Consider the following 27808-nt stretch of genomic DNA (forward strand, 5'->3'; position numbering starts at 1 on the left):
AGCTAATTTTACCAGTTTTGCATGCTGTTGGGTGTCTTCTGTGACCATTATTCTTATTATACAAAAAATTTCAAATTTGTGCTTGTTTCCATACATAAATATACCAAACACACTTGGTTACGTTCCTCTACTGGCAGGATGTGAGCACACTCATGCCACCGAGCAACCCAGTGCCGCCGTCTGCGATCGAGATTGCGTACGTGTCTGCATCAGTGTGTGACTAGTTGTGTATAGCTGTCTGTCTGCGTGTGTGTGTTCTGGGAAGCTACTGAAAACAGGATGTATTTGTGCTGTATTGTGGCCCCTGGCATGGCCACACACACACACACCCTCGATATCACGAGGCAGACGCTCCTGTTTCCCCCCAGATCTTACGGCACGTAGAATGGACACATTGATCATTTCATGTTCAATCAGCTTTGTTTGTTGAGAAGAAAGGCTTGAAAGACGCGTCGTTCACATGATTAGCTTTAATATATCAGCAGCGAGTGTGTGTGTGTGTGTGTTTGGTGTCCATATGTGAAGCGCTCAATGCATCAAAACATCAGATGACACAAGCCCTAAAGAATAATGTTTTCTCACTTTGCACACATGTGGGCAGGCGAGTGGCGCCCCAGATTTACAGCTATCTTAATCCAGATATTATCTGATCAGTCCACACACACACACACACACACAAACAGTAAATGAATGGACAGACAGTTCACATGCATTGACACACACACACACACACACAAAAATGGTCACAGAAAAAGAAGTGGACACAAATTTGGCCAGAGGCGACAATGCAATTATAACTTAGTGCATGAAATTAGCCTCCTTGTGTTCCCATTCCCCACGACCAATCACATGGAGCAGGGAAGAATCAGTCTCCTCTCTCTCTCTCTCTCTCTGCCGGGTCGTCCCAGCGTTAAACACAATCCTGTTCATTATGCAGCTGAAAAAACTGTAATGAAAAAATGAAAACGCTGGCGCCGCACTGATTTTGCACGTCTGATTGACTATTAAGTGTGTGTGCTCTTGTTAGACATACTCGGTGTGTTGTACAGTGGCCGTATTTGTGGCGCCTATTGTCGGTCACCACAACAGGGCAGAATAACAGTATTAATGTCAGGGTTCTGTCCGGGTGGCCTGTTCCTTGACATTCAAATAAATAAGTCAGAGTGGGACACTGCTTCACTTTAAAGTTTTACGTTGATGTCAGCACCGGTTTAAATTTCTCTGATGAAGACACCTTTGCAAAAACTTTCTTTTCTAAATGTATGAATAGCATTTAGGAATATATATAGTATATATATATATAGTTTCCAGTTTGTGCTGTCCCTTTACAATCTATTCTCTTCCTCCTCGCTCTGCAGCTCCACCCTCGTCCCTTCCTCTTTTATGGCCTGCTCATGGTGTTCAGCACAGTCCATGTCTTGTCTCAGTCATGAACAGGACATTGTCCTCCACGAACAAGGCTCTGTGCAACTGACACCCCCCCCACACACACACACACTCTAATATAAATCAACACACTCCCTGAGTTCACATTTATCCAATTTATTCATTCTATATATTTAAACAGGTGGCTGGACTTTTTAACTGTTCTCAGCTGGCTGCAGCCAGTAGTTTATATTTAAAACGTCGGGGCTTCGAGTTTGAGTTTGTCTTTTTAACACAAGTGATCTGTTGTTTACGTGTCAGCATTCATCTTGAGTCTGCAGACAAATATGAAATAAGCGAGGCAGCGGGATCATTTATCTTGTATCAGGGAAGAGTGACAGCCAGGAATGTCAAGATAAAAAAACCAAGGTTTGATCATCTCTGTGCAGAAATTGATTCATATTAGACAAATCTGACATTGTTCCACCCTCTCGCCGACAGATTTTTTGATATTTATGATTGTGGATTAAACACTTTGCTGACGTGGCAAGAGGAAGGTGCTGCACCTCCAAACGATGAAGCATATAAAGCTCTCTGTGCTTAAAGTTTCTTACGATTGACGCAGTTAAGCAAAGCGGCAAACTTGACAGAGCCGCAGAAAAAGGATAAAAGCAAACGGCGGCAATAAAGACAAGAGATTTTACATTCTCTTGTCTGTATTCCATCGGGTTAACGTTACGTATTCCCCGTTCACTGATTACATATACAGCGGGGTGAAAGGGGGGCCGTCGACTTGAATATATTTGTGTAAGAGGCTGCCTAATTACCAGAGCTGGTTCTCCACTTCACTTAACTTTCTAATTGGCTTGCCTTTTTGCCTGCCATTAATTACAAGATTTCATATTCCATTAATGATCGCGGGGAGAGAGGCACGTCGACGCGCACACACACACACACACTCTCAGTATACATCCAGGGCGCGTACTCACACCTACGCACCAATGAGTATGAGCGCACATCTCATTTTCTACCTCTCATTACGCAGTGTGCCTGTGTGTGTGTGTGTGTGTGTGTAATCTGTGCCCTACAACAACACTTTCTTTACTAAAAGGCACATCAGACTTTGTTTTTTTTTCCAACAACAAGAAGCTTCATTAAACAATTTGTGGTCGGCCTTTATTTTTTTTCTTCTTCTTTCTCAAACGTGTTGTCTCTTTCTCTCTCCCGCAGCATCCCTACCCGTCAGAAGAACAGAAGAAACAGCTGGCGCAAGACACAGGCCTCACCATCCTACAAGTGAACAACTGGTAAGTCATCTGAGAGTTTACATGCAGTCGATTTCGCGGGGGGTTTGATACCCCGAGGCTATCCAAGTTCTTAATGATCGGAATTAATGCCTCCACTCCGCCCCTATTTTGATCACACACACACACACACAGGCGCACACACCACTTACCGAGTCATCCTCACCTAGATCAATCCATCTAAAGAGATATGGCCTGGAGTGATTTTTCCAAACCAACAGACTAACTCAGCCCCAAACATGAGCGTCCATGTTAATTAAGAATCAAACTACCATCTGAAAACATCCAATAAAATCATCCAACTTGCATGTTGGATGATTTTTATTGGATGTTTTCCCAGTTCTACAAGAATGATTACTGAAAACAAGTGGTAGCTCTGAGACTAATTACGGGGCTTCTGCTTTGACTGACTTCTTTTGGATGGGGGGGTTGTGGCTTTCTTCGCAGCACCTTTTTTTTTTATCAGTGATTAACATTTGTTTTAATCAGTCAGTGAACGTCTCATTTAACATTCATTCTCTTCCTGGTGAAATTTTAACATTTATTCCCACTTTACGCACCGTGTTTTCCTTGAATCTAGCTCAAAGCTGGTTTTATCTTGCTCAGGGATAGTTTGCCATGATGACAGTGACAGATTTACACTCTTGAAAGACTATTAAATTAAGAAACAAACAAATTCTCACAAGTTATTATAGTCATTATAGCAGCAGCTGCTCATTATCCTCTGTTAAAAATCATTTTATCGGGTGTCCACTGACCATATATCCTTTTTTTACGTTATTATTTATTACTTTTTTAATAATGCATTCAGCATTTTAATTTGTCCTTGTTAGCAAAGGAGCCCAGCTTTAAAAAAAAGTGCAGCCCTGCCTTTACCAATTAATGCTCTGTAAGTGCCAACTAGCCCGTTAATTGGGCACAAGCGTGACCAGCCCTCGTCATTAAAAATAAGGTTGCTAACTAGCTGTTTTAACCTTAGGTAGCTCCGTGAAAAGGTAGAAGGGGGCCCCCTATGTCCTTGTGCGGCTAGTCTTATCAGAGAGATGGCTATCAGCTCGCGCTTAGTGTTATTAGCCGTGTCTAATTAAAGGGGCTGGAGTCCGAGGAGCTGAGGCGGGGTCCAGGCAGGAGGGTGTTTGATCTGAGCCGGGCCCTTAAAATAATCCTTGGAAGTATCAGTCAGTTGCTTAGGTACAGGCATGAAAGTGGAGACAGTAGAGAGGCAAAAGAGCAGCAGAAGGAGAGAGAGAGAGAGAGTTAAGGAGGCGGACGGAGTGAAAAATAGATGAGGAGAAAGAGAGGAAGATAAGCAGAGAGAGGGAGAGAAAGAGATGAGACATGATAAATCCCTATTACCAGCAGTCTAATGATGTTAACATTATTCCCAGCCATTGTTCAATCTCAGACCTCAGAGACAGACAGACGTTAGATTAGGGTATGGTGTATCAGTCTATGGAGAATTCATTTTATACCAGGCCAAAAATAATGTGCACACACACACACACACACACACACACACACACACACAGGCAGAAAAAAGGCCTCCTGACCAGAGGGAATCCTGTAGAGGTTATCAAATCACGTGACCCCTCTGAAATCCATGGGGGATCAATTCTTACAGCTGAGATAAAGCCGAGCTGTGTGTGTGTGTGTGTGTGTGTGTGTGTGGGTGTGTGTGTGTGTGTGTGTGTGTGTGTGTGTGTGTGTGTGAGAGAGAGAGAGAGAGTCAGACACACAGTCACATGAATAGCTTGGTCACTTAAGGCTGACTGTGTACTCTCATTCTGTTTGTTGTTTTATTGGTAGGGGGATAGCAACACACCCTCAAGGAAGGTGTGTGTGTGTGTGTGTGTGTGTATTTGTGCGTGACCAACACACACTGTGTAGATCGTGGGAGGTTAATCTTGGCTTGTGGAAGATGCGGTGTGTGTGTGTGTGTGTGTAAGAGAGGGGAACCGGGGGTGGTTAATCTAAGGGGTATTAGCTGTTAAACCCTGCATGCTGGGATCCCGCTGCCCCCTCACATTTCGTTGTATACAAGTGTGTGTGTTTGTGTGTTTTTTTTTTGTGTGTGTGCGTGCATGTTTGTCCAGAGGCATATTTCCACGCACGGTTGTTTGAGCGAGCGAGCAGTACATTGTAGCGTGATTGAGGAAGAAAACAATAAAGTGAAAAGACGAGGAGATAAAGAGACAAAGAGACGGGGTGAAGAAAGAGAGTGAGGAGAGGTGGAGATGGAGGAGAGGAAAAAAAGGATGACGGATGGGGAAGAAAGACAGACGGATAGATGGAGAGACAACCACAGAGGGAAAGAGAGACGGAGAGGTTACGTTAGGGGAACTGCCATTTCGCAGGCGTGTTGTTGTGCTGGCCGGGAAGCCCCGTCATTGGGTGTCTCCATAGCAACCCCCGGTGATGTTACCTCCTGACCCACTGATTTGGTGAAGTCAATTTCCCTAGCTGTGAGTCTGTTTGTCAGTGCTGCTCATGAACACACACACACACACACATTTTCTCATGTGTTCACTTGCACCAAATCACATCTACAACTGTGACATGAAGCCGGAGAGGACTTGAGGAAGCATAAAACACTGAGCGGGAGTGTGTTTCACGGCCATCGGCGTCGGTTGGATTCATGTGGAATGGCCGCAGATGAACTGCGGGTCATCCGTGCTTGTTGAAGACATGACGATGACAAACACGCGCAACCGACAAACGCAAACGCGGGCACGATCCTGTCACATGTCCCACCATGAAACACACACTTTCCCTCCATCTATTTGTCTAAAACACACACACAATCTTTATTCATATGCACAATGTACTCACACACACTCTCTCACATGCCCACAATCCCTCTCTCTCTCTCTCACGCACTCACACACACCCTAGATGTGTTAACACACATGTTGGTGTGTATTATTGATGAGCGAGCGCGCGGTAGGGCTCAGCAGATTAAATAAAAATGCTAAAGGCCGGCAAGGGGCGCAGATCACTCATGAATTATTGGCAGAAATACGCTGCACCAGGGAATCTCACTTTGAATGGAGAATGTGTGTGTGTGTGTGTGTGTGTGTGTGTGTGTGGTAATGCATGTGCACATTTACACAGCAGAATCATATATTGAGTACACACAAACTGTACACACCTGATCCATGAGTACATAGTAGCCTATACAGTACACACACACACACAGACAGACAGACTTCCTAGAAAGGTAAGGTATGTTTACACACACAGTGAATAAGTGTATTGTCCGCACACACACCCATGTAGCAGATAAGTCCTCACATGACACAAGCTCAAACACATCGTTTGACACAGCGGCATACAGTGACACATGCGAGAGATTCATGCTCATTGAACATAGCGCGATGTGATTCAATTTAATCGTAAGTCATAAAATAATCACACAAAGGCGGCATTTTACTTCCCATCTCTGTATATCTGAATATAAGTCTAAGACGCTAGACTTAATTTGTGAACATCAACTGTTGAAAATATAGTTTATTCTAACACAACCGTTTTTTTTTTAATTGAGCTGTGAAACCGCTGTCCCTTGTAGTTCCCTGAAGAAGCGGTGTCTGATAAATATCATCTGTGCTTAAAAATCAAACAAATCTTGGAGATATTTATTTGCAGTGCTGTCATTTTAATTAAAAACTCAAAAGAATTTCCCCCAAAAGATGCTTTAAAAAGTTTGTTCCCTTCTATAAATGTACTTCTTTCTGCTTTTTATACGAGCGGGTAATCACCACGTTCAAAGACGGAGACATCTTGACATGAGGACACACAGTCTGTGGATCAGTAAAGACAGAAGCCCGGCAGTAATCAGATTAGAAACATGTTTCAGGTCTGTTAACATCCAAAGTATCTAAATGTCCTTGAACAATAGCTCCCCTTTACCTGCTCACACATTGTAAAGCGCTCTTGAGTCGTGCATCAGCTAAAAGCTCAAAAGGCGAAACATATAAAACGTCTTTCTCTCCACCACTTTCTCTTTCTCCGGCTGCAGTCAGTATCTCTCTGCTAAGTTCTCCTAACGCTCCGGTGATGTAAAAATCGATGGCGAGGTCATCAGGTTTCCCTTGTTGGCTACCCCTCCCCTTCCTGCCTGCAATTTAATAATGCCCCTTTAAAGGCAGTGTTTAAGCCTCGCCGAGCGATTGTTTTGTCAATAAGGCCTCCTTTTACGAACGTCTTAAAAGCATGGGCCGGGAGTGAGCGAGGGAAAGAGAGAAAGAGGGAGAGAGAGAGAGAGAGAGAGAGGTAGTATTTAAGAGGGCAGAGTGGACGGACGTCCAGGCTATATAGGAAGGAGCGGCGTGGCGCGCATGTATGTACGCCGCTTATCAGGTTTCAGAGAGGACGAGCAGAGGAAGACAACGGAGGAGAGGGAGTGAGACATCATCAGAATGCATGAAAACAAAGACGGCAAAGAAGGACCTGCTGTTTTAATTAGGAGTCAAAAAATCCCATTGTGTTAACTTAAGAATGCAGTTCATGCTCATGCTGAATCAAAATTTAAGACTAATTTTGGTTTATTCCATGCAGGGTTCAGTTTCTCAGGTTTTTTGGCAGTTCTAATAACGTTGTGCTGCTCTGGGAACTCTGAGCTAAACAGAAGTCAGACAATAAAAATGATCACCTCAGTGGTCGGTTGTAAACGTTGCTTTGCGTTTTAAAAGCACAAAACTCAGGTTCAACTTTGACCTACCGCGCAGGAATTATGGACCTACACTCTATGGCTGTGTCCGAAATCAATCACTCATTCCCTACTCCCTACATAGGGAAATAAATGTAGTGGAAAAAATGTTCGGACACTCTCTTGGCGCCTGTAATTACGTCGCACAATTAAAACGTACCACATTAATGTCGTCTCACCTAATACTTGTCCATTTACTACTGCATTTTTATAAAATTAGAGCCTTTTGATTACTGTCCTGTACGTTTTTATTTTCGTATTTTGCTTTCTATTTAAGCATATTTTTATATTTTATTCTCTTGGCTCTTTAGTAACAGAAAGTTACAGTGTAATCTACTGGAATGTTTAATTATACGCTGTTCGTTTTAGACTTTTTTTTCCTCGGAATCAAACGTTAAACGGAAAAATACTTACATTTGTACACAGTCTCACGTCCATCTGCCACATTTATGCTCCTTTCCGCGCCCAGAGAACTTCTGGCAGTGCGTGATGGGATATCTTGCTTCGGTTAGTGACCATCGGATGTTCACTACATTTCGTGGTGAACTGTGGGATACATGCAGTGCACTATATAGTGGACACTAAACATTCAGACACCACTGCAAAATGGCGTGGTCACTATATAGTGGTTAGGGAGTGATTTCGGACACAGCCTATATGTCTGTCGATTAAAGTGTTTTTTGCCTTGATTAAAACCGATCTGATTAAAAGAAAAAGAAAAGCTGAAAGAAAATCTCCCATATCTCACATATTACTGATGTGCACTGATGACGAGGCGTGAGCTGTAATCTCTTCAAAGCATCAGAACGATCCTTGCAAAGATACGTGAGGGACGAACAGGTAGAGTGAGATGAGTTGCATAGTTCAGTGTGTTGACAGGCTGGAGAGAGAGATGCTGGAACTTGTTCGGAGAAAGCCTTCTGAGTGTGTGTGTGTGTGTGTGTGTGTGTGTGTGTGTGTGTGTGTTTTGGAATTAGCAGGCCCAGTTTCAGTCCATGCCCTAGAGCCCTGTTTCATACACTGCAGCTCTGTCAAGTTGTTTCAGCCTGAAACTCCCTGACATTACAGCAGGATCTCTCTCACACACACACTCACACATGAAACGCACACATGAACGCACACGTTTCACTAGATATGACCTCACCCTCGGATTTCAACACTTGGAAACGTGAAAATCATTTCAAAGACAACATGCTCCTCTCTCAGTTTGAAGTCTGTTGCTACCAAATAGCCTTTTACAGGAATCTTTAGCCTGTGCAGACACGACCCCGTCTCTGCTGTATTATGTCAACACAAATGTGTGTAGGTGTGTGTGTGTGTGCGCTCATACACATATAGGTGTCCATTCGCAAAGACACACCGTGAACCGAACACCATCTTTCCTCCCCCCCGCCTCCCTTCCTCCCCTCTTTCTTCCTCTCGCTCTCTCCGTTCCTCTTACATCACAGCGCGCTGCCCGAGGCCAAACCTGCATTTCTCTTCATTCGCCTCTCTCTCTCTCTCTCTCTCTCTGTCTTTTTTATTCCCTCCTCTATTCTCCCCACTCCTCTCCTCTCCCTTGCTTTTCAACCTTCTTTTGTAGTAGTGGAGGGAGAGGTGGGTAGCGGTCGGCAGGGGAGGAGGAGGGAGTCCAAAACATGAAAGGCAGCAGAACGTGAATGCCAGGGTCTGTGTCGAAGCACACATGGTCGCTGTCGTCCTCGCCGCCGTCAGTCGGTTGTTGTTCTCACGCTGATGTGAACTGAATCACTTGTGCACCAAAATGAAAGATCTAAGAAAAATAGAACACCTACCTCCGACAATTAACCGGGTCGAAGACTGACATTGATTTCATGCAATTAAGACAAGCGACGGTTCTGTGTAAAGGATTTGTAGACGGAGCATGGAATAATGAGGCGAACAGGCTGCTTCTGCTGGCACCGGTGAAGAAATAATTGAATGCTGAAATCCTGCAGACATATTCACTGTCACCAGAAGTTTGAGTGACTCAAAAAAATCGGTCAGATTATCGACTTTGTGTTTTAGAGACATTAACAAAGATCAGTTTCTCCAAACATCACCCTCTCTCTCGCTGTTTGCTGACTGTGGATGTGGAGTCCTGAAACCGCCATCCCTGCCGCTGGATTCTGGGCAGTCAGAGGAATCCCTGTAGCGACAGCTGCTGTGAGCCAGCGGGGGGAAGTGACACGCGCAGAGACAGGATATGACACGGGCAGTATGAGGGGGGATTTAGGTCAACCGCTGCGTGGTGTTTGCCACTGCAAGCCCTGTCAGCAATACCACCTCTGGTCATCTTGTGTGTGTCTGTGTAAACTGAAATTTTGGTCTCGGTGGCTAAAGTGTGTGTGTGTTTGTTTGTGTATATGGTCAATGGAAATACATTTACATGCAAATACGTATGCAGAAACACACACACACACACACACACACACACAGCCCAAAGGGCTAAAGGACACAGACTCTGTCCAATGTTGTGTTTGTGGAGTGGGCAACACGGCACAGCCATGTTGTTTCTGGGTAAAGCCAGGCTTCAAGCCATACCCTCGCTCTGGCATTGATGGATGACCGGCTAACTGAGTCCAAGTCTGTCTGAATGTGTGTGAGGGGAAGCAGGAACGGAGATAAAGAGAGTGACGGAGGTCACATGTGGCCGCTTACACCCTCCCTTCTGATGTTTCATTCTTGTTCTCTTCCTCCGTTGCTTTTGTTTTTTTTCTTCTTCTTTGTGTCTCTTGCATTCAGACTTCCCCCTTTCTCTCACTCTTTTTCACCCTCTCTCCATCTCTCTCTCCCTCTCCCACCTTCTGTTTATATTTTGCCTTTTGGCAAAGTCCTGTTTCGCAGTCGGAGAGCCAGTGAGTTCATGTATGTTTTTCAAGTGGCCAACATTTCCTCTCTTTAACTCCGAGAGGCACCTGGTTGTCATGGACACACGTACACACTGAACACATGTACACACTGAGCTCTTCTCCTGTGTGTGTGTGTGTGTGTGTGTGTGTGTGTGTGTGTGTGTGTGTGTGTGTGTGTGTGGTTACCCTGCCTGTCGCTCCACTCTGTAAAACCAGCTTTAGTGGTAGATTCATGGCTCTCTTAATGGACACTGGGCTCTTGGGTAGTGGAGCAACAGAGTGTGTGTGTGTGTGTGTTTCTATTTGTGTGTGTGTGTGTGCTTACATACTTGTATTTTATGTGTGTGCAGTAATGGGGATTAAGTGACCCCATGGCTGCTCTCAGTCTAAAGCTCCTTTTAAATTTCACACTGTTTTCTTATGTTTCCCTCCATATGTGGCACTAGATCCAGCTAATCCACCTCATGTTATTAGGAGCTGGATCAGCAGACCAGCATGTACCAAATGTGTGTGTGTGTGTGTGTGTGTGTGTGTGTGCATAGCAATGCATGCTTTTGGAAGTGGCTCAGGAACTATTTCCCTGCCAATTAAGACATACGTGTATCGCTGACTCAAAACACCGGCCTCCTGTAAAATAACAGCCGAGCTGCAGCGCTCGGATTTGGTCATGTGACTCCTAAATGACTTCACTGCAAACTCACCTTACCCTTTCTGTTTGTGTATGTGTGTGTGTTGCTTATTGGTTTTTTATTACGCCTGTGCATGCATGAACATGCATGTGTGTTTATGTCTGTCACAGCTAACCCCCAAAGTAATGTGTAAGGTACCACACCTTTTCCAAGCCTAATGCGAACAGCCTTTTTCCATAGAGGAAGATTAAGAAACAGAGAGGATCATGGTAAGGAGCAGGGTGTGTGTGTAGGAGTGTTACGGGCCTATAACATGTGGCTGTTTGCAGCTGTTTGATTGGTCTGGGTCGGCTTTGAGGGAAAACGCTGCTACTGGCTGACAAGTGAGCGCATGCAGCAAACGAGCTGAGTACATTTGTAACTCTGTGTATGGATGACGCTGTTCGTACGTGTTGAAAGCTGCACAGACAGGGCAATACAGTCTCTTTGCACAATATTAGATATGGCTTAAATATAGATAATTACAGCCTCTTTTTTTTTTTTTTGGCACAATCTATTCTCCATGTCCCCGTCTCTTAAATGTTTGTAGATGAGGGTGTGTCTGTTACAGTCCTGCAAAGCAGCTGCGTTAGTTTATTTAAACTAATCTGACGCATCTAATCCAAGAATCTGACCTGGGAACGACACTGAAGGAGGAGAGAGAGGCAGAGGGAGGGAGGGAGGGAGGAGATATGTGGGTAAAAGAGAAGGAGGTGATTTATGAGTTAACTCGTCAGGTGGGGGAGAACAAAGGGGAGAGACTCATAACTGTAATTCCCTCACACACCCACCTGCAGTACGCTCTGAGTACATATACACACACACATACAGTATGCAGGTACGTGCACTCATATGCAAAGCCACCCCCACCCCCCCTGCGGCGCATAAGATCATGTGTGAGCTCCTATAATAAAATAACTACTTACTTAAGAAGATGGAGATGTGCCGGGCGACACAGGAAGGGATAATAAAAGTTCAGCAGGGATACGAGGTGGGACATAAGAAATGGTATGGGGGGGGTATGGGTATGGGTTGGCGTGAGTATAAAGCTGTATGAATGCTTATCTTGTGATTTATAACTGAACTGAAACAGGATTGGTTAAAACGTTCCTAACGGAATTAATTCAGATAAAATAACAGAACAGGACAGTGTGTGTGTGTGTGTGTGTGTGTGTGTGTGTGCTTGCGTGCGTGTGTGTTGAGTGAGTAGGAAGGATATATGGGCTAGGCGTTAATTGTGGTTGAGCAGCAGACAATCGATGCTCGCCGCGCTGTGACAACCTGATGATAAGCTCACATGAGTCTGCACATCTGTGCGCGCTTTCTTTTTGAGGGCTTTTAAATCACGTTGATTGGCATCCAGGAGAACCGTGTGGTTATACAGTTATTTTAAGGAGGTTCAAAGATTTGAATATGCATGTAAACCCCTGTTGGCGTGTGCTAAAATCCACCGCCAGGTCCTGACACGCGTGTGTGTGTGTGTGTGGTTGTGTGTGTGTGCAATGTTGGAATAGGTATAAATGTGAGTTGTGCGCGGGCCCGTGCATGTGTGTGCACGTTCTCTCCGATTACTAATGTAATATTGGTAGTGAGTGCAGAGGACGTGTGTATGAACGTGTATGTGCACATGTGTGTGTTTCAGTGTGTCTCATATTACTAATATAATATTGGTAGAAGGCTGTGGAGATGTGTGTGTGAGTGAGTATGTGTGGCACAGAAATTGAGAACTCCACATGAATTTAAATCAACGAGCTTGCCGAGTAACCTTTTGTATATCCAATCTGCATCTTTCCACTGCTCGTTATTAAATTATCCCCTAATTGGTCACGCAACAAAGGCAGCTGATGAAAAAGACAATTTCTTGCTTTTAATTGGGCATTTCACGTGTGCTTCGCGTACACCTGTGTGCGGCTGCCTCGGCTCTGTGTGTCTGTGTGTGTGTGTGTGTGTGTGTGTGTGTGTGTGTCTCGGGTGTAATGAGAATAGGACATTAGCAAGGGCTTGGCAGACGCCGTCGCAATCAGTTCCACTCCTTTTTCCGGAGAAGGAGGGAGAGGTGCGGGAGGATTAATCCAGACATTAGCAATCTCAGAAGGAGAAATGGATCGGAGGCAGGCGAACAACAAAGAGGAACTGAAGACATTCACCCAGTTTCCTCATATGACTTTTAAGAGGCTTCAGTTGTGGCATAACATGTGGCTGACATTTTTTCTCATCCACTGTACCGTGGGTGTGTGTGCATGTGTCAAGCATGTGTCCCCAACACTGGGAATCAAACTTCTACCCCTGGCTGTGTCTGCGCCGTGGCCGGATTCCTTGAACTACACAAGGCTACATTTTATTTCAAGTTATTTTCCTTCCTCCTGCTGCTTGTCTTTTTTGCCCAACTTTAGGCGTACCACCAGTGGTGTGTCACGCCAAAATAGCCCAGCTATTGTTGCACCGGCAGCGGAGCTGAATAGTGCAGCTCATTGTGTTGTGATGGGAGGCAGGGGAATGAACAGGCCATAAACGCTGGCCCTATAGCACCCAGGGGTCGTGCAAAGGTGAAGCCTCACTCCGCCTAATAGAGGAGCTTCGCTTTTTTCCCCTCACTCCCCTCTTTCCTCTCTTTCTCTCCATCACTCTTTATCTCCTTCTGAGTTCTTCCCTCTCTTATTTCCTCTCTCTTGATTCCCCCCGCACACGTCTTTCTCTGCGTCAGCTTATTAACGGTCACAGCGAGAGTGTCTGGTTTGCAGACCGGAGCCCCTCGCCTCTCCCCCACCCACCCCAACACTCCCTCACTCCTCCTTCCCTTTCCCATTCTCCCGCTCTCCATCGCTCCGTTCCCCTGGCTGCTATTATGAGAGGCATTTTATCCTTTGTTCCAGCCCCCATGGTGCATCTGGCCTCAGATATGGGGACGACGGGGACAGGAAACCGGCAAGAGTTTTAGCGAGGAGAAGGGGAGGGGGGGTCTGGTGGGTTAGAGTGTGGGTTTGTTGCTGGGAGGTGGACCGCCAGTTTCCACCATACAGGGAAGGAATGATAAGGAGGGAGCGAGCAGGAGAAGGAAACAGATACAGAGAGGGACCGAGAGGGAGGAGGTATGAGAGGCACTGTAGTTGCTCTTGCTGTAATAGTAGCAGCACTTATGTCTAGTAGCTGATATTAGGATTATTATTTTACTGGTAGACAGCCTATTTAATCCTTAGAGTAAATAAGCACTGGTTCCATATTTCGGGGAGGTCACATCAAGTTACAAGTCCATTACATTCCTCCCTGATCCGCAATATACCAGGAAGAAATGCCTGCCTCTCTAAGTAGTGCACACCCATTGCCAAAACAACCCCCTTTGTTGCATCAGTCTATTTCTGAAGGGAGGTAGAAAGAGCCACGTTTTTTTTTTACAGGAGAGACATAAAGCGATAGAGGAGAGAGAGAGAGAGAGGAAAGAGACTGCAGCGAAAGACAAGAGGAGAAGGAGGCGAGGAGACGAGGAGAGGTCAACAGTTAGCCAGCGCTGGCCTCAGGTTGACCTCGCCCCCTTCTATAAAAGGGCCTGGAGAGGAGAAGGAGAGGAGAAAAGAGGAGAGTTAAAGGAATGATCAGGCCTCCTCAGACCCCTCTCTCTCTCTCTCTCTCTCTCCCTCGCTCCTCCTCTCATATCTCCCCCAGCAAAACAGGGGTAGCAAGGGAGGAAGGCAGGCAGGGGAGGAAGGGGAGGGAGGGCGGGCGTTGGTGATAAAACTCCAGACGTTCCCTCATTTGATGGTGCTCTGCCATGTCAGTGCATTCTTGCATTCCTCCCTAGCTTTCTTTTTCTGCCCCCCCCTTAAAATTCCAATTCAAGATATTTTATTATAACTAAATAGAGAATAAAATAAACAAAGCATCAAGCTGAAGCACTGACAGGATCTGTGACACTGCTTCGTTCCTTCTTTTTTTTTATCAGTTAGTTTGTTTTTTATTCATCGTTTCACCTCACAGAAAAAAACCCAATTAATATATAACATAGCAATTATTTAAAAACAATGCATGCTGCTAATTATTCTTCCTTTCTGCTGCTATCTGTCTCCGCCACTTTCTGCAGCTCTGTCTTAAGAAGGTGATACATGAGAGATAACGGGCAAGAAAAAGAAAGCACCATAAAGCAGTTAGAGAGGGAATATTAAAAAGATATAGAGCAAAGACGGATCCGTTCACTAATCAGGGGTCAAACAGATGCACCGGCTAGTGTCCTTTTGTTTCTGCCCCCCCCCCCTCCTCTCCTTCTTTAGAGCTCCTTAAATGCTCCTTTTTTTTTCCAGCTTCAGAAGCGTTGCACGACTATTGTTTCCTTAAAGTTCGGCTAATGCTCCCCCCCTTTTTTTAGAGATGAAATAAAAGTGTCCGGTGGGGCAACAGCAGGAACACATAAATCAAGTCAGAAGCCCCAAGAGCCCTCTCTCCTTGGGGTCATTACAGGTCAAAGGGTCATTTCACAAGAGGTTAGGCTGAGCAAGGCCAGAGCGCTGCCTGTGTGGGTGTGTGCGAGGGCGTGAATGTGTGTGAATAGACGTAGGAGAGGGAGAGATTAAGAGTGTGTGTGTGTGTGTGTGTGTGCAGTTGAAAATGAGTGAGTAGTAGATTTAAATATGAGTAACGGTGTGTGTGTGCACAATAAATGGTCTGACCGTGTGCTTTTATTGGAGGTCACAGGGTAAAGGGGTTTGTCCAAGGCTGTACCAAATCCTGCTCCTGTGAAAACACACACACACACACACACACACACACACACACACACTAAAAAAAGCTCCTGCTGTCACAGAGTAACACATGGTCACCTGTCTTAACAGAGTATCACCCAAAACAATGCCTCTCACCAGTGGCAACGTGACATGTTTCTGTCAGCAACACTTCACACGCCGCCGCGCTCGGAAAAAGCCGAGCGTGTTAAACAGTCAGCAATCTCGGCTCGTCATGAGGTGGAATGTCTCCAACAAAGCGAGATGGGTCGACATGTTTCGAACAGGCAGGGAGAAAATCCCGGTTAAGCCTCGCCCCACAAAGACCCCAGTGTTCAGGCCCGACGTGACTGTGTATAAGCTGAGGCGGTGCAAGTTTGTACAAGTCGTGGACTCCTTTGCGTTTTCAGAGACAACCGACTCGGTTGTTAAGGCTGTTAAGATGTGACTTTTGCCGTGGATTTACTGCGGCTCAGGGTTGCTTAGGGGGAGAATCATTTCTCCATATGACTGTTATGGAGAGCTAAGAGAGAAAGAGGCTGATCTGGCCTGTGCGTTTGTTTTCGTGCTGCGTGCCAACGTTTTCATGGTCTTAGTCAGCAATTTTTGCCCGATCTTGTTTGGAGAAATACACTGACGTTGTCTCTGTGTCTCCCTCCCCCTCTCTTCTTCTATCTTCTACAGGTTCATTAACGCCAGGAGGAGAATAGTCCAGCCCATGATCGACCAGTCAAACCGTGCAGGCAAGTCTCCTATAGTTACTGTATTCAAGTCGCGCAGGCGAAAGCCGTCCACACTCCATGCACCCGGAGGCCCCTCAGCTGGTAAATACAGGAATGCCCAAAACCTCCAGGGGCTTTCCCCCTCTTCAGTGTCGTGACTGACCACTAAAATTAAGAAAACCAAAAAAAAAAGTGTCGTGACTGACCACTAAAATTAAGAAAACCAAAAAAAAAAAACGTTACAAACATTAACAGCAACCATTAATCAACTTTGACGTGCCATTTTGGGGTGAGAAAGTATTTTATTAATTATAAAATATAATAAATTTGGGCTGAAAATGAGTTAACGATGAGTGGATTTATTTTTCTTAGCCCCGTAAACAAAACTAGCTGTGTTCTCAGTCAAGTTTGCTGTTAACCCTTTCCTCACCCCCTTTGCCATCCCAGTGCAAAGGAAAAAAAACACTCAACCCTTCCTCCCTGGCTCAAACCAAAACATAAAGAGAACTACACCCGTTTCTTTTTTTTTGGAGGGGGGGTGACCGTTGTTTGGCTTTTTTGGCTTCCAGACCTGTTTTTACCCACCCCTCCCCTCTAAAAAACCCTATTTGCGGCTGTTTCAGGGAGCGAGGGAAGTGAGTGAGTGAGAGAGGTCCCCCTGGTGCATGGCTTGGTTTTGGACTGCCGTAAACTTTATTACCTGTAATAGGGGTCAGAGGTCAGGGTGGCATTAGGGGCGCAGTAAAGTTCAAAGGCATTCAGAAGGAGGCTGAGTTCTTGCTTTTGCTTGACTGACCCCCAAAACAGCCTGATTCGAAGGTAAGTGGATTTCTATGAGAGGGGAACAATGGAGGCGAGCAAAAAAAGGAACCCTATCAGGTTTCACTTATCGTCGCTGCTCAGTTATAGCCAGTATTTATTAGATGAAGCATTTAGGTAGGAGCAGATTCTAAGGCCTCTCGCCAAGAATGACTTCCTTGTCACGGAGGAAAAGTGATCAGAGCGTCAGCCTGGAGCTGATTTTGTTCCTTCATGTATATAATCATACATCCATGGGAGCAGTAGCCGTAGAGATACAAGAGGTGCAGTTTGTTTCCTACACAGGAGATGATGTTTTATTTTTTTTTACATTTGCATCACATAGCAACAGTGTTGATTGTTGATTTTAGTAACTTAAAGCTGAGCAGAAATAAAACAGATTTTTATTCACACATGGGCTCCAGTCGCGCTCGCTCGCTCGCAGACATGTTTTATTGGTTTTCTATCAGTCGGTCTGTAAAATCAGTTGTCATCTCTTCCAGATGGCTCGAATCTCATTTTAAAACAAAAGTCCTCGTGTGTCCTGCGTGTACCGTAGTGTGTGTGTGTGTGTGTGTTGAACACTCTCTGTCCGATCCCTATTAGAGCATTTAGACGCATTAAAGTCTACCAGGGAGCTTACAGAGGAGAGCCGGCTGGACAGACACGAAGCGAGATGACGTTGAAGCACAAACGGCGGACTGCCTTGTTGCGTGCGCCGGCCAACAGATGATCCCGCTTCGGCCACTGAGCCTTAATTAAAAGCACTAATTGACCACTCCGTCCCCTCCCTCCAATCCCTCCATCCCTCCCTCCCTCTGTCTCCTCCTCCATCCACAGTAAGTCAAGGAGCTCCCTACAATCCAGATGGCCAGCCGATGGGGGGCTTCGTCATGGACGGCCAGCAGCACATGGGAATCAGACCACCTGGTAAGGCTTTCTCTGCGTGTCTGTTCCTTTCTTTCCTCCCTCACTCTTCCCATCTTCCTTCCTTCTTTCCTTCCTTGCTGTCCTTAGCTCATTTTCACGACATCGCCCTCTTTTTTTTTTTTGCTCTCGCCATGACTCTTGCCTCATCCCTCCTTCTCCTCTTCCATCCCTTCTTTCTCCTTTGTCATCTTCTGATCACATCCCCAAGTGTGTGAGTGTGTTTTTTTATACAGTATCCGCCGTGTTGGTGGTTTACTCTGCCGGTACGCTCTCAGTCTTTTCTCGCACACAAGCACTTAGCGGAAGCTATACGGTCGCCGTGTGGTGGTTTAACTGTAAGCTGGGCAGTATGTGCAGCCTCAAACACAGCGATAAAGATACACACTGCACAGACACACACACACTGCTACCTCCCCCTCCCTCGACACACAAACCAGAACAGGTGTGGTCAATCACATTACACAACCATCTCCTCCCTTGCTCTCAGTCCCCCTCTCTCTCTCTCTCTCTCACGCCATCAGGTCTAATCCCAGAGTTTGTCCTTAAGCTCCTCTCCTCCTCCTCTATCCCCTGTTTTCTGGGATTCTCTCAAGTCTCTAACCCTATCTCACCCTCCGCTCAAAGTCAGCAGGTTTGGATAAACTGCCAGGCTACTTAGCCCCCCTCCCTCCCTACCTCGCTTCATCACACCTCGCCCTTCCAGAGTTATAAGCCAGTGCTCTCCTCTGCTCAGTTAGTTTCACCAAAAAAAAATAAAAAACATCATCTCTGGTGTCTGGCAGCATAAGCACTTGTTGTTTCTTTAAAAAAAAAAAAACTTTAGTTTAGCATGGATGTGCATTTAAATCCACTCCCTCTGTGTTTCTCAGGACCAATGGGTGGAATGGGCATGAACATGGGCATGGAAGGTCAGTGGCACTACATGTAGCCCCGTCTGAGTCCGGCCAATCGCAACACAAAGGGGGATGTAAGTACACGTGGACACGCACACACTGACTTCTACTCTGCATGGGCAACACAGATATACATTCAGTGCAGATCAGGAGATGCAATTTAAAGTGTGTATGCAGTTTCAGAGAAAATCCTTCATTTGTTCTGTGTTCTCTGTTACACTCACGCTTCTTCTTCTCAGGCTGGTTTTTCTCTCTCTCTCTCTCTCTCTAACTGTCCCACCCTCAGTCTGGTGATAAGAGCCTTTGATCACAACCTTGTAACTCTTTATGTGTGTGTGTGTGTGTGCGCGCACATGTGTGTAGAGCTCTCACATATCCAATAGCAACAGGAATAAACATCCTTCATATCAGGGAGTACAGGAAAGAAATGAAGGCTTTCAGGATAGAGAAAACAGCTTGGATGTCGTCTGTGTCTACGGATACTAATATACAAAGAGCAATTACTGATGATAATCAATGATGCGGATACGGTGTTTTCAAGTGAAAATCTTCAATGAAATTGTTGAAAATCAAGTATTTTTCATACTAGTTTGGTGCACATATTTCTATTAAACAATCATTCTTGGTTGTGTGTGTGTGTAGATAGATTAGAGGAGGAGGAGGAAGGCGAATGGGGCAAAGGAGGGGAGGAAGGGTGATGAGAAGGGAAAGAAGGCGGCGGGGACGGGTGGGGACAGGGTGATGGGGTTTTGTTGGGGGGGTTAAGGGGGGGAGCAGGTAGGACGTTACCATGGCAACAGACTGATTGGCAAAAAAAAAAAAATGTAAGCAGTCGTCGCTGGTGCAAGGAGAGAGAGGGAGAGAGAGAGGAGTGAGCGCCCCTTAAGTGTCATAAATCTGCCCGGGTTGCTGTTGATGCATGAGCCACATTAATACACACACTAACCAGCTAGAGGATCCTTCCCTCGCCTCCTCACCTCCTCCACCCTCCCTCCCTCTCTCTCTCTCTTTCCTCTGCCTTTCTAATGCTCACTCACTCTCACCCCCTCTGTGGTTTTTCTCACTGTCAGTTCTCCTCTATCTCTTTCACACAAACACCTTTTTTCCCTCTTTCTCTTTAATTCTCTGCCTCTCTCTTTCTCTCACCTCCTCTCCCTCTCCCTCTCCCTCTCCCTCCCTCCCCTCTTCCTCTCTCGCCCCAGGGCCAAATAGACTCCCACATAATTCTGGATGTATACAGGCTCAGTGTTGTCACAGAGCACAGTGTGTATTAAGTGGCTATGGGTCCAACTGCTGTGAAACAATATTGTTTGAGAATTAATGTTTGTACACAGTGTGTTTGTGTGTGGGTGCATGTATACCATAAACAAACATTCATATGTGAAATGCATGCATTTGCCCATGTGTGGGTGTGTGCACGTGCACAAACGTGCATGTCTGTTCTCGCAGTGCATGTGTGTGTACGTATGTGCATGTGTGTGTATGGTAATAGGATTACTCCTGGCACAGGGAGGGGACACAAACTAGTGCAAAATGGAGGAGGTAGCCAGCAGGGTATGGAGCTTAGCTGGGCCTAATTGACTAGATCCAAATTAAATATGCCATCACCAGAGGTGTGACCAATGGATTTGACTTATTCAGTTTACAAAAATAGAGACCATTAACCCTCCACAGAATGCGCGTGCGTGCGTCACAGTGAAAATATGCCGCCCCTTGTTTCTGTCACAAACGTCCACGACTGAAGCGAAGACAGAAAAATCTCACATGGAACGGCATCGCTCAGGTTTGAAATGCAGGGAGACATGGTAATAGAAAGGCTGTGCTTTCAGAATGAGACGTGTGTGTGTGTGTGTGTGTGTGCAAGTGTGTAAACATGAGGGCTGGTTCGCCGTGTCCAAGCTGCCTCTTTCCAGCAGCTGCTAGCCTTCCCAGCAGACCTTGCTTTAAACAGCCTCAATTTGCCTGCTGAATCTCGTAATTGGGCCACCAGAGGAATCCTCTGCGAGACGGGCAAAAGCACAGAGAAGACGGGTAGACAGCAGAAGAAAAAGGACAGAGAGAGAGAGAGAGTGGAGTAGACAGAAAGAGGGAGGGGCGAGTGAGAGAAGCGTAAACGACAAGAGGGAGGAAACAAGGAAGGAAGGAAGGAAGGAAGCTTGGAGAGAGATGGAGACAGAAACATGTCTCCTCTTCCTCACTAGTCGTTTCTTCACAGCTTCATTACAGCGAGCTCGTCTCCATCAAACATTGCTACTTTCCTTTCTAGGTCAATTAAATGTAAGTGATGTGTTATATTCTTTCATGACCAATTAAATTAATAGGTTATTACGGGAGGTTTGGAGAGGGGGGGCGGTTATCTTATTTGATTAAGAGAGCACAGGTTCATTATATTTTATAAGCAATTTTCATTAGCAGAGTTGAGGGTTTTGTTACCGCGGGGCTAAATTGAGCGGTTATTGTGCTGAGCCTCGATACAGAAGGTGTGCCTGGCAGTCACACTGCGACATTAGTTAAAACTAAAGCCAATTAGTCGTGCTTAGTGAAAAAAGCTTTATGCTTTCCACCCAATGATGATTACAGAGCTTATATCCCCACCCCCCCTCGCGAAACAATACACCTGTCAGCAGAGATGAAGCCCGGCAAGTGAAGCAGAAGCCTTTGATAGCGACGAGGGTGACTCTGGGATGACCCTTACCCCCTTTCCCTTCTTCCACGAAATTAGCCAGAGGTGGCCCCCTGAAAACTGTCATTTTCTACTTTCAGGACAATAGTTATCACAGGGTGGAGGAATTAATTATGGCACAGAGCGTATGGAATTTTTTTTTTTTTTATCTGGCCCTCCCCGCTCTCAGCTTTCCCCCAAAATGTCGGGTAGAACGCTTGAGTGGACGCTGCCTGTAAACCCTTTGCTGCCAGTCTCGGCTGGAGACCTTTTGTCCAAGCACTCGCTGCTCCAATCATTAAGCACAAATTTGCTAACCTTCTGCTGAGAGGTCAAGCCCCCCTCCCACCCTCAACTTCTCTTCCTGGTGGATGAACTTTTACTATTAACGAACATTGGAAAAAAAAACACATGTCCCGATGGGGATTTCGTGCCCCCTTCGTATTGTCCATGTGAATGTGTGTCCCTGTTGATTTGGCCCCTCTGGAATCCTCCCTTTGGAGTCTTAAGGAAGGAGGCCCTACAGCTCAATGTATTGATTGGCTTATTAAGTGAAAAACCTTATTAGTGATGTATGCTCTTTCAAGCGTGCATAGCGTTTATTAGACCCCTGACATGGATTTACTTCAGTCATCAGGGCGTTCTTGTTAACCAGAGTGGCAAGAGCCGACTTGAAGTAGCAGTCCAACAGATTCTTGAATGTTTTGTTGATATTTTTAGTCCATTATTATTATTTTGCTGAGTCACTCGTTGGTTTAAATAGTGACTCATGAATTGTTTGCATGTAGATTTTTTGCCCTAAGCACGAGCATGCACTGCATTTAAGCTTGTTGTAGCACCACAGGTCATGTTCCACAATAGAAAGGTCACAGGTTTGATGCCATTAGGTCCAGAAAGACGTGTAACCGCCTTCCACCTCGCCCGCTGACAGGAAGCTAATTGAAGCTCGCCCTTTCTCTTACGCAAGTCGCACCTATTCTCTCCGGGTAGCCCAGGTGAAAACTGATGGATGAGAGGAATGACAAATGAGGGCCCTTGCGTTCGCTCCTCTGTTGTCCTCCTTCTTTGTCCTTTTCCCTGCCTGCCTTTGTGTCATCTAGTGGTGGCCCTCTTGTGTGTATGGCGAACGCGTGGACGAGCCCCGGGCGCTCTCAGGTGACGGGCGGCCCGAGAGCCTCACCTCTCCTCTTTGGTTTTGACAACAATGGCCGTGGTTCCTCGGCGGTGACTTTCCACCTGCAGAGATGGATGACAGCTATTGTTGGCTTTAAATAGAGGAATGTAGAGAGAGAAGAGGGTAAAGATGGATTTCTTTTCCCTCATTATTCATCGCACGAGGTGGTTTGATGTAGCGGGTTGCGTCAGTTTGAGGAGTTTTTGGTTGAAGTGGAACATAAATGAGGCGATTGCAATACTAGACTTTTGTTGTATGTGACCTCAATGGTAACTAAAATAGTTTCAATGATGACTGTAAGTGATCAAAAGATAAATCAAAGGCTAATTTTAAGTTTCCTCGTTGTCCAGTTAAACAGATTAACCAGGAAATGTTAAGTACCGAACCTCTGCATCACTTCAAGTCCATGATGTGTGTTTGGTCTCTAAGTCCTCTCCTACTGTTAAAGCAGCATTACTTAGGGTGTAGGATTAACACACTAAACCCTCCAATGCCTCTCTCCCTCATACATCCACACAGTCTTAGTGAAGGGCAGGCTCGGGTCTGGATTCTGACCCAGATTAGCGCTATGTTGGGTTTGCAGCAGTTGCCAGATACTGTATTGCTCCTCCAGGGTCTTATCAGCAGCTCCTGCCCATGTTCATGTGCTGTCGGCTCAGAAATGTAACATGAGAGTCTGCCTTCCGAAGTCTAGTGTGATCTATTGTCGTATTTAATAAATGATTAATGACATCTAACTGATGTGCCAACTTTTCTCAGAGCCTAATAATATTTGCATGACTTTGCACAAACACTGGAGTTTTTTAATTTTATGTAACGGGCAAATTTGCATATCACCGCCGCCAGGTGAAACTCGTGTTGCCTCGACAACATCAGCGCTGATCAGTTGACTTTGAATTGCTTTCAACCCATAGGGGACTGTGTAATTCCTGGATTGAAATTAAAAGATTTTCACATAACCGACTCATCTCTGATTCAAGGCGAACTACAGTGTGCTTCACGAACACATACTCTCTTGTTCACCAGTGCAAAACGTGATCGGTGATTAACCGTTTTGATCTCCTGTCTCCTCAGAACTGCAGGGCAAACCAGGGGATCAACTGTCTCACAGAGGGCTACGGAGTATGGAAACAGGTCTCCTTGACTTCCTGACAACTGCAACCGACCACGAACCCCTCTGTCCACCACAAAGACCCAACGACATTATATTCGGCCGATAAGTGCAACATGGAAACCTTCTGCGACTGCCTACAATCCTTGTCTATGTATCCAACGATGGTGACGCACAGAAGATCGAACCTCCTCCAACTCAGATGACCCCCCCTGTCCCGACAGACCCCTTCTTCTTCTTCTTCTTCTTCTTATCTGGTGGGCACTAGACTTCGCCACCTGCCCGCTAGGTTCACACGGATCCCTCCACTCAAAGTGATTGCGATTGCGAGCATAGACGACACACACGAGAGACACCCTGTGTCCTTTTGCCTGTACCTTTTTGGCGAATGCAGCACCTGGTGATATATTCTAGACTCTTTGGCAAAACAAAAAAAAAAGAGACTTCCTGCGAGGAGCACTCCACTCTTTGGGACGACGGAATTGGACCAAGGAGAAGCCAATGTCTGTATCTGACAGGACACCCAACAAAGCAAAAGAGGTGCCCTTTAAAAAAAATATATAATGGATTGAAACATGGAAGGAGGGAAAGCGAGAGAAAAGAAATTAAAAGTATAACTATATCAACCCCTAGTTTGGGAAGCGAGTGGAGAAAGAAAATATACTGTATACTGTTGTAAAATTACGCTGGACTCTCACAAGAACTGGGAATTTAAGTATTGTAAATGCTATTGTATTGTTCTGCATATTATGTTGTTTCTAATAGATTTTTTAAAAAAAAGGATGTGAACTTTTTTCTCTTTTTTTTTTCTGATTTCTTTCCACACTATGTGTGTGCCGTCTCTCCATCAGATTTGACCTCCTGCCCCCTCCCTCCATTCAATCACGATGCATTTTTAAAGGAAAAAAAAAAAAAGTGAAATAAACGGACAATTCGATAAATCTGTCAGGCCTTTATTTGGATGGTAAGAGTGTGTATGGCGATTCAGACGTCCTTTTTTTCTTTCTTTAAACACACAACAACCAATCCACATACATTCAGGGTGCGACTAATTTGTTTTACCGTTGCCGTGTCTACACCTTGTAACTCCAGTTTTTTTTACATTTTCATATCAGTTGATGATATCAGGCCATCTGGGGTCATGAACCCACCATAACTGGTTGGATTAACACCAATGAAAAGTCGCCGACATCAAGTTCAACAGTTTGAGAAGCTTTTAACATTTTTTTAAATCCAATTTTAGTCCCATTTTGTTTCATTTAATCCATATTTTACTCTGTTCACAGGAGCACAGACACGTAACACCATGACAGGCTAACAGACATGACACAGAGCTTCAGTTTAATGCTCACAAACAATCTTAAGACAAAAAAAAAAGAAGAAATCACTGTGGATGAGGGGGAAATACAAGTGTGTGTTCCACAAACATGTTGTTTCCTGTTTATCTGCGTGTGTGTGTGTGTGTGTGTGATCGAGGGGCCTCTGAAAGCTTATTCCAGTGTCCTATTGATGTGTTTTTTATGTCACAAGGCCGAGCGCTCGCATGGCCAATGGATTCTCTTCCCCTCGGTGTTTGATACGGCCTGATAACAGGGAGAGGCACAGGGCTATGGGAAAACACCATTTATGCCACAGTCTATTCATTTTTGATTTAACCAGATGATGTAATGCTGATCGACAAGACAGGAGAGAATGTAAAAGTCACTGCGTGTGTGTGTGTGCGGCGGTATGCATGTGAAGGGGAACGTGTGTGTGTGTGAGTGTGTGCATACGTGCTTGTGTGGGTTATCAATGCATCCATTATCCATTGCTTCAAACATGTATTGCGCACATCTTTAAGATTCCTTTGAAGACAAGTCATGTTTCTTATGCTTTTATTTTGAAGGGTATATATGTACATCTGTGTTGTAAATAAATACTTTTTGTTCAAGTAACAGAACTCATAACTAGTCTCACATTATCTTCCTACATGCAGAACAAAAAAGCAAAAATAACAACAACAAGTGATGTTCAAACTGAATGATGTGTTCATGTCATTGAAGAAAGCAGAGGTCCATTTCTTTCTTAAAGAAACATGCAACTTAAAGTCAAGCTTCCTCCCATCGCTGTGGATAATGTGCAGCTAATGCATGCGTTCTGCTGTAATTTTCTCACACATGGAGAGGGGGGAGGCGAAAGGGGAAAGAGGGGTCTCCGGCAAGAAAGCGAATTATCCTTCATTTAGCATTAAAATTCATTTAGGTAAAATTGCTACAAACATGTAAATGGGAAGATTAGTTCTCCCTCACGCCTTGTTGCCCGCAGTCAAAGGGCTCCGCTTGAAGCCCGGCGCGGTGCAGCCGATGTTGTCTCCGGGATACACCGCACTTCAGGAGGCAGAGGCTGAGCCGAGCGAGGAGAGGAGAGGAGAGCGAGTTTTGTCTAATTGATACATTTCAGGAGCGCAACCCTGAATCCCAAAGTCAGTTTCTTGTTTTGTTTTTTTCAAAAACCAGCGAACAAGAGAGAGTCTGTTTTATCCATAACAATATGCGCGTGTAAATCAATACTCTCCCCTTCTCCCTCTGTATCTCTCCTCCGCGCAACTATTGTGTTTTTACTGCCTTTGCCGAAGTGAATGCTATTTACACTAAAGAAGAAGAAGAAGAAGAAGGGGGAAAAAAAGACACGCTCTTAAAAAACCCAGGCGACGTTTTAATTGCTTCGCCTCTCCACCATGGCTGGAAAATCCGAGGCTGTGAAATGTGAATTCCTGAGCCTGTGGCCGCTGGGAGCTGTGGAGACAAGAGGAGAAAGCCCATGCTTGACTGCCCTCTTTAGGGAGGCCTGGTAACTGTCCGGGGCAAGGGAACGTTTGGAGATGGCGCATAGCGCTACCTCTCCTTTTTACGCACGGACGTAAACCAAACACACAGACACGGGAAAAGAAAAAAACGCGTTTGGAACTTTGATAAAAGTGAGAAAGCTCAGATGAGACAAAGAAAGTGACGCTGTGACAAAAGAGCGCAGTGCAAAACTAAATTCAAAATAAAAGTTTCTTATATTTAAACCAGATTTTTTTTTTCTTGAAATAATTAAAATTGCCAGTCTGATGACATAATTGTTTTTACTTCATTTCTTTAAACAAGTGCCAAAACAAGACGCAAGTTACCTGGAACAAAAAAAAAAAAAAACCTTTTATATTCATAGCTGCTTTGACTTGCCTCAACTGAGTGACACTTAAAACCAGTTTACACTCCTGTTAAATCAAAATAATTGATCATATTCATTTATTAATATTTAGGACAAACAAGTGCAACGTGTCTCCTGTTTGACTGGATGTAAAAACGGTTTAGAGGATTGTGATTTTTCATGTTTGGGGACTTTTTTTTTCTGACCTACATTTCTGCTGAGATGTGACTGAAAGTTTTTTTTTTTTTTTTGTCTTCTGCACTTTCAAAGTTGTATTTTTTTTTCTTTGTGCACGAAACCAGCTTAAGTTTGCTGATTTCAAAAAGCTGAAAGTCAAAACGTAATTTGAAGTTAATGATGATGCCTATACCCACCCCTCTCTGTCACACACACACACACACATATATACACAGACACACACACTGACCGCGGAGTGAACTGTCAGAGTAATGAATGGAGCAGAAATGTGTTCCAGAGCAGTGGAGGTGCCCGGACAGGCCTGTCTTCCTCCCACAACAACAACGCAGATCTTTATGCGCCTTTACGGTTCAAACAGGGAACTTGTGCACGTTACCGTGGGCCTCGTGTTCTCTGCGTTGCCATGACAAATGTGTAGGCTTATTAATTTAAAAATCACCGATTTGTCACTAGTTGCTGATCGCTGGGGCCTGTTAGTTAAACTGAACAGATCTGATCTTTATTTCATCCTGAACTGCAGAAATTATTGCAACTGAAACATTTACGCGC

The 27808-nt window shown here is 45.1% G+C and overlaps 1 protein-coding gene across 2 annotated transcripts in view; it reads left to right on the forward strand.

The window, feature by feature from the left end:
- Positions 1–25829, forward strand: part of meis1b (Meis homeobox 1 b) — a 145054-nt gene extending 119225 nt beyond the window's left edge. The window contains exons 9-13 of one of the 2 annotated variants that reach the window (XM_027277424.1): positions 2596–2672; positions 16285–16343; positions 17961–18050; positions 18920–19017; positions 23854–25829. In XM_027277424.1, the coding sequence (XP_027133225.1) occupies positions 2596–2672; positions 16285–16343; positions 17961–18050; positions 18920–18978 (285 nt within the window). In that variant the 3' untranslated portion in view covers positions 18979–19017; positions 23854–25829. The remainder of the gene's footprint in view (positions 1–2595; positions 2673–16284; positions 16344–17960; positions 18051–18919; positions 19018–23853) is intronic. The other variant, XM_010745799.3, reaches the window with a different exon arrangement.
- The last annotated feature ends 1979 nt before the right edge of the window (positions 25830–27808 follow it).

This window comes from Larimichthys crocea, chromosome III (assembly GCF_000972845.2).
Source record: "Larimichthys crocea isolate SSNF chromosome III, L_crocea_2.0, whole genome shotgun sequence".
NCBI lineage: Eukaryota > Metazoa > Chordata > Actinopteri > Sciaenidae > Larimichthys > Larimichthys crocea.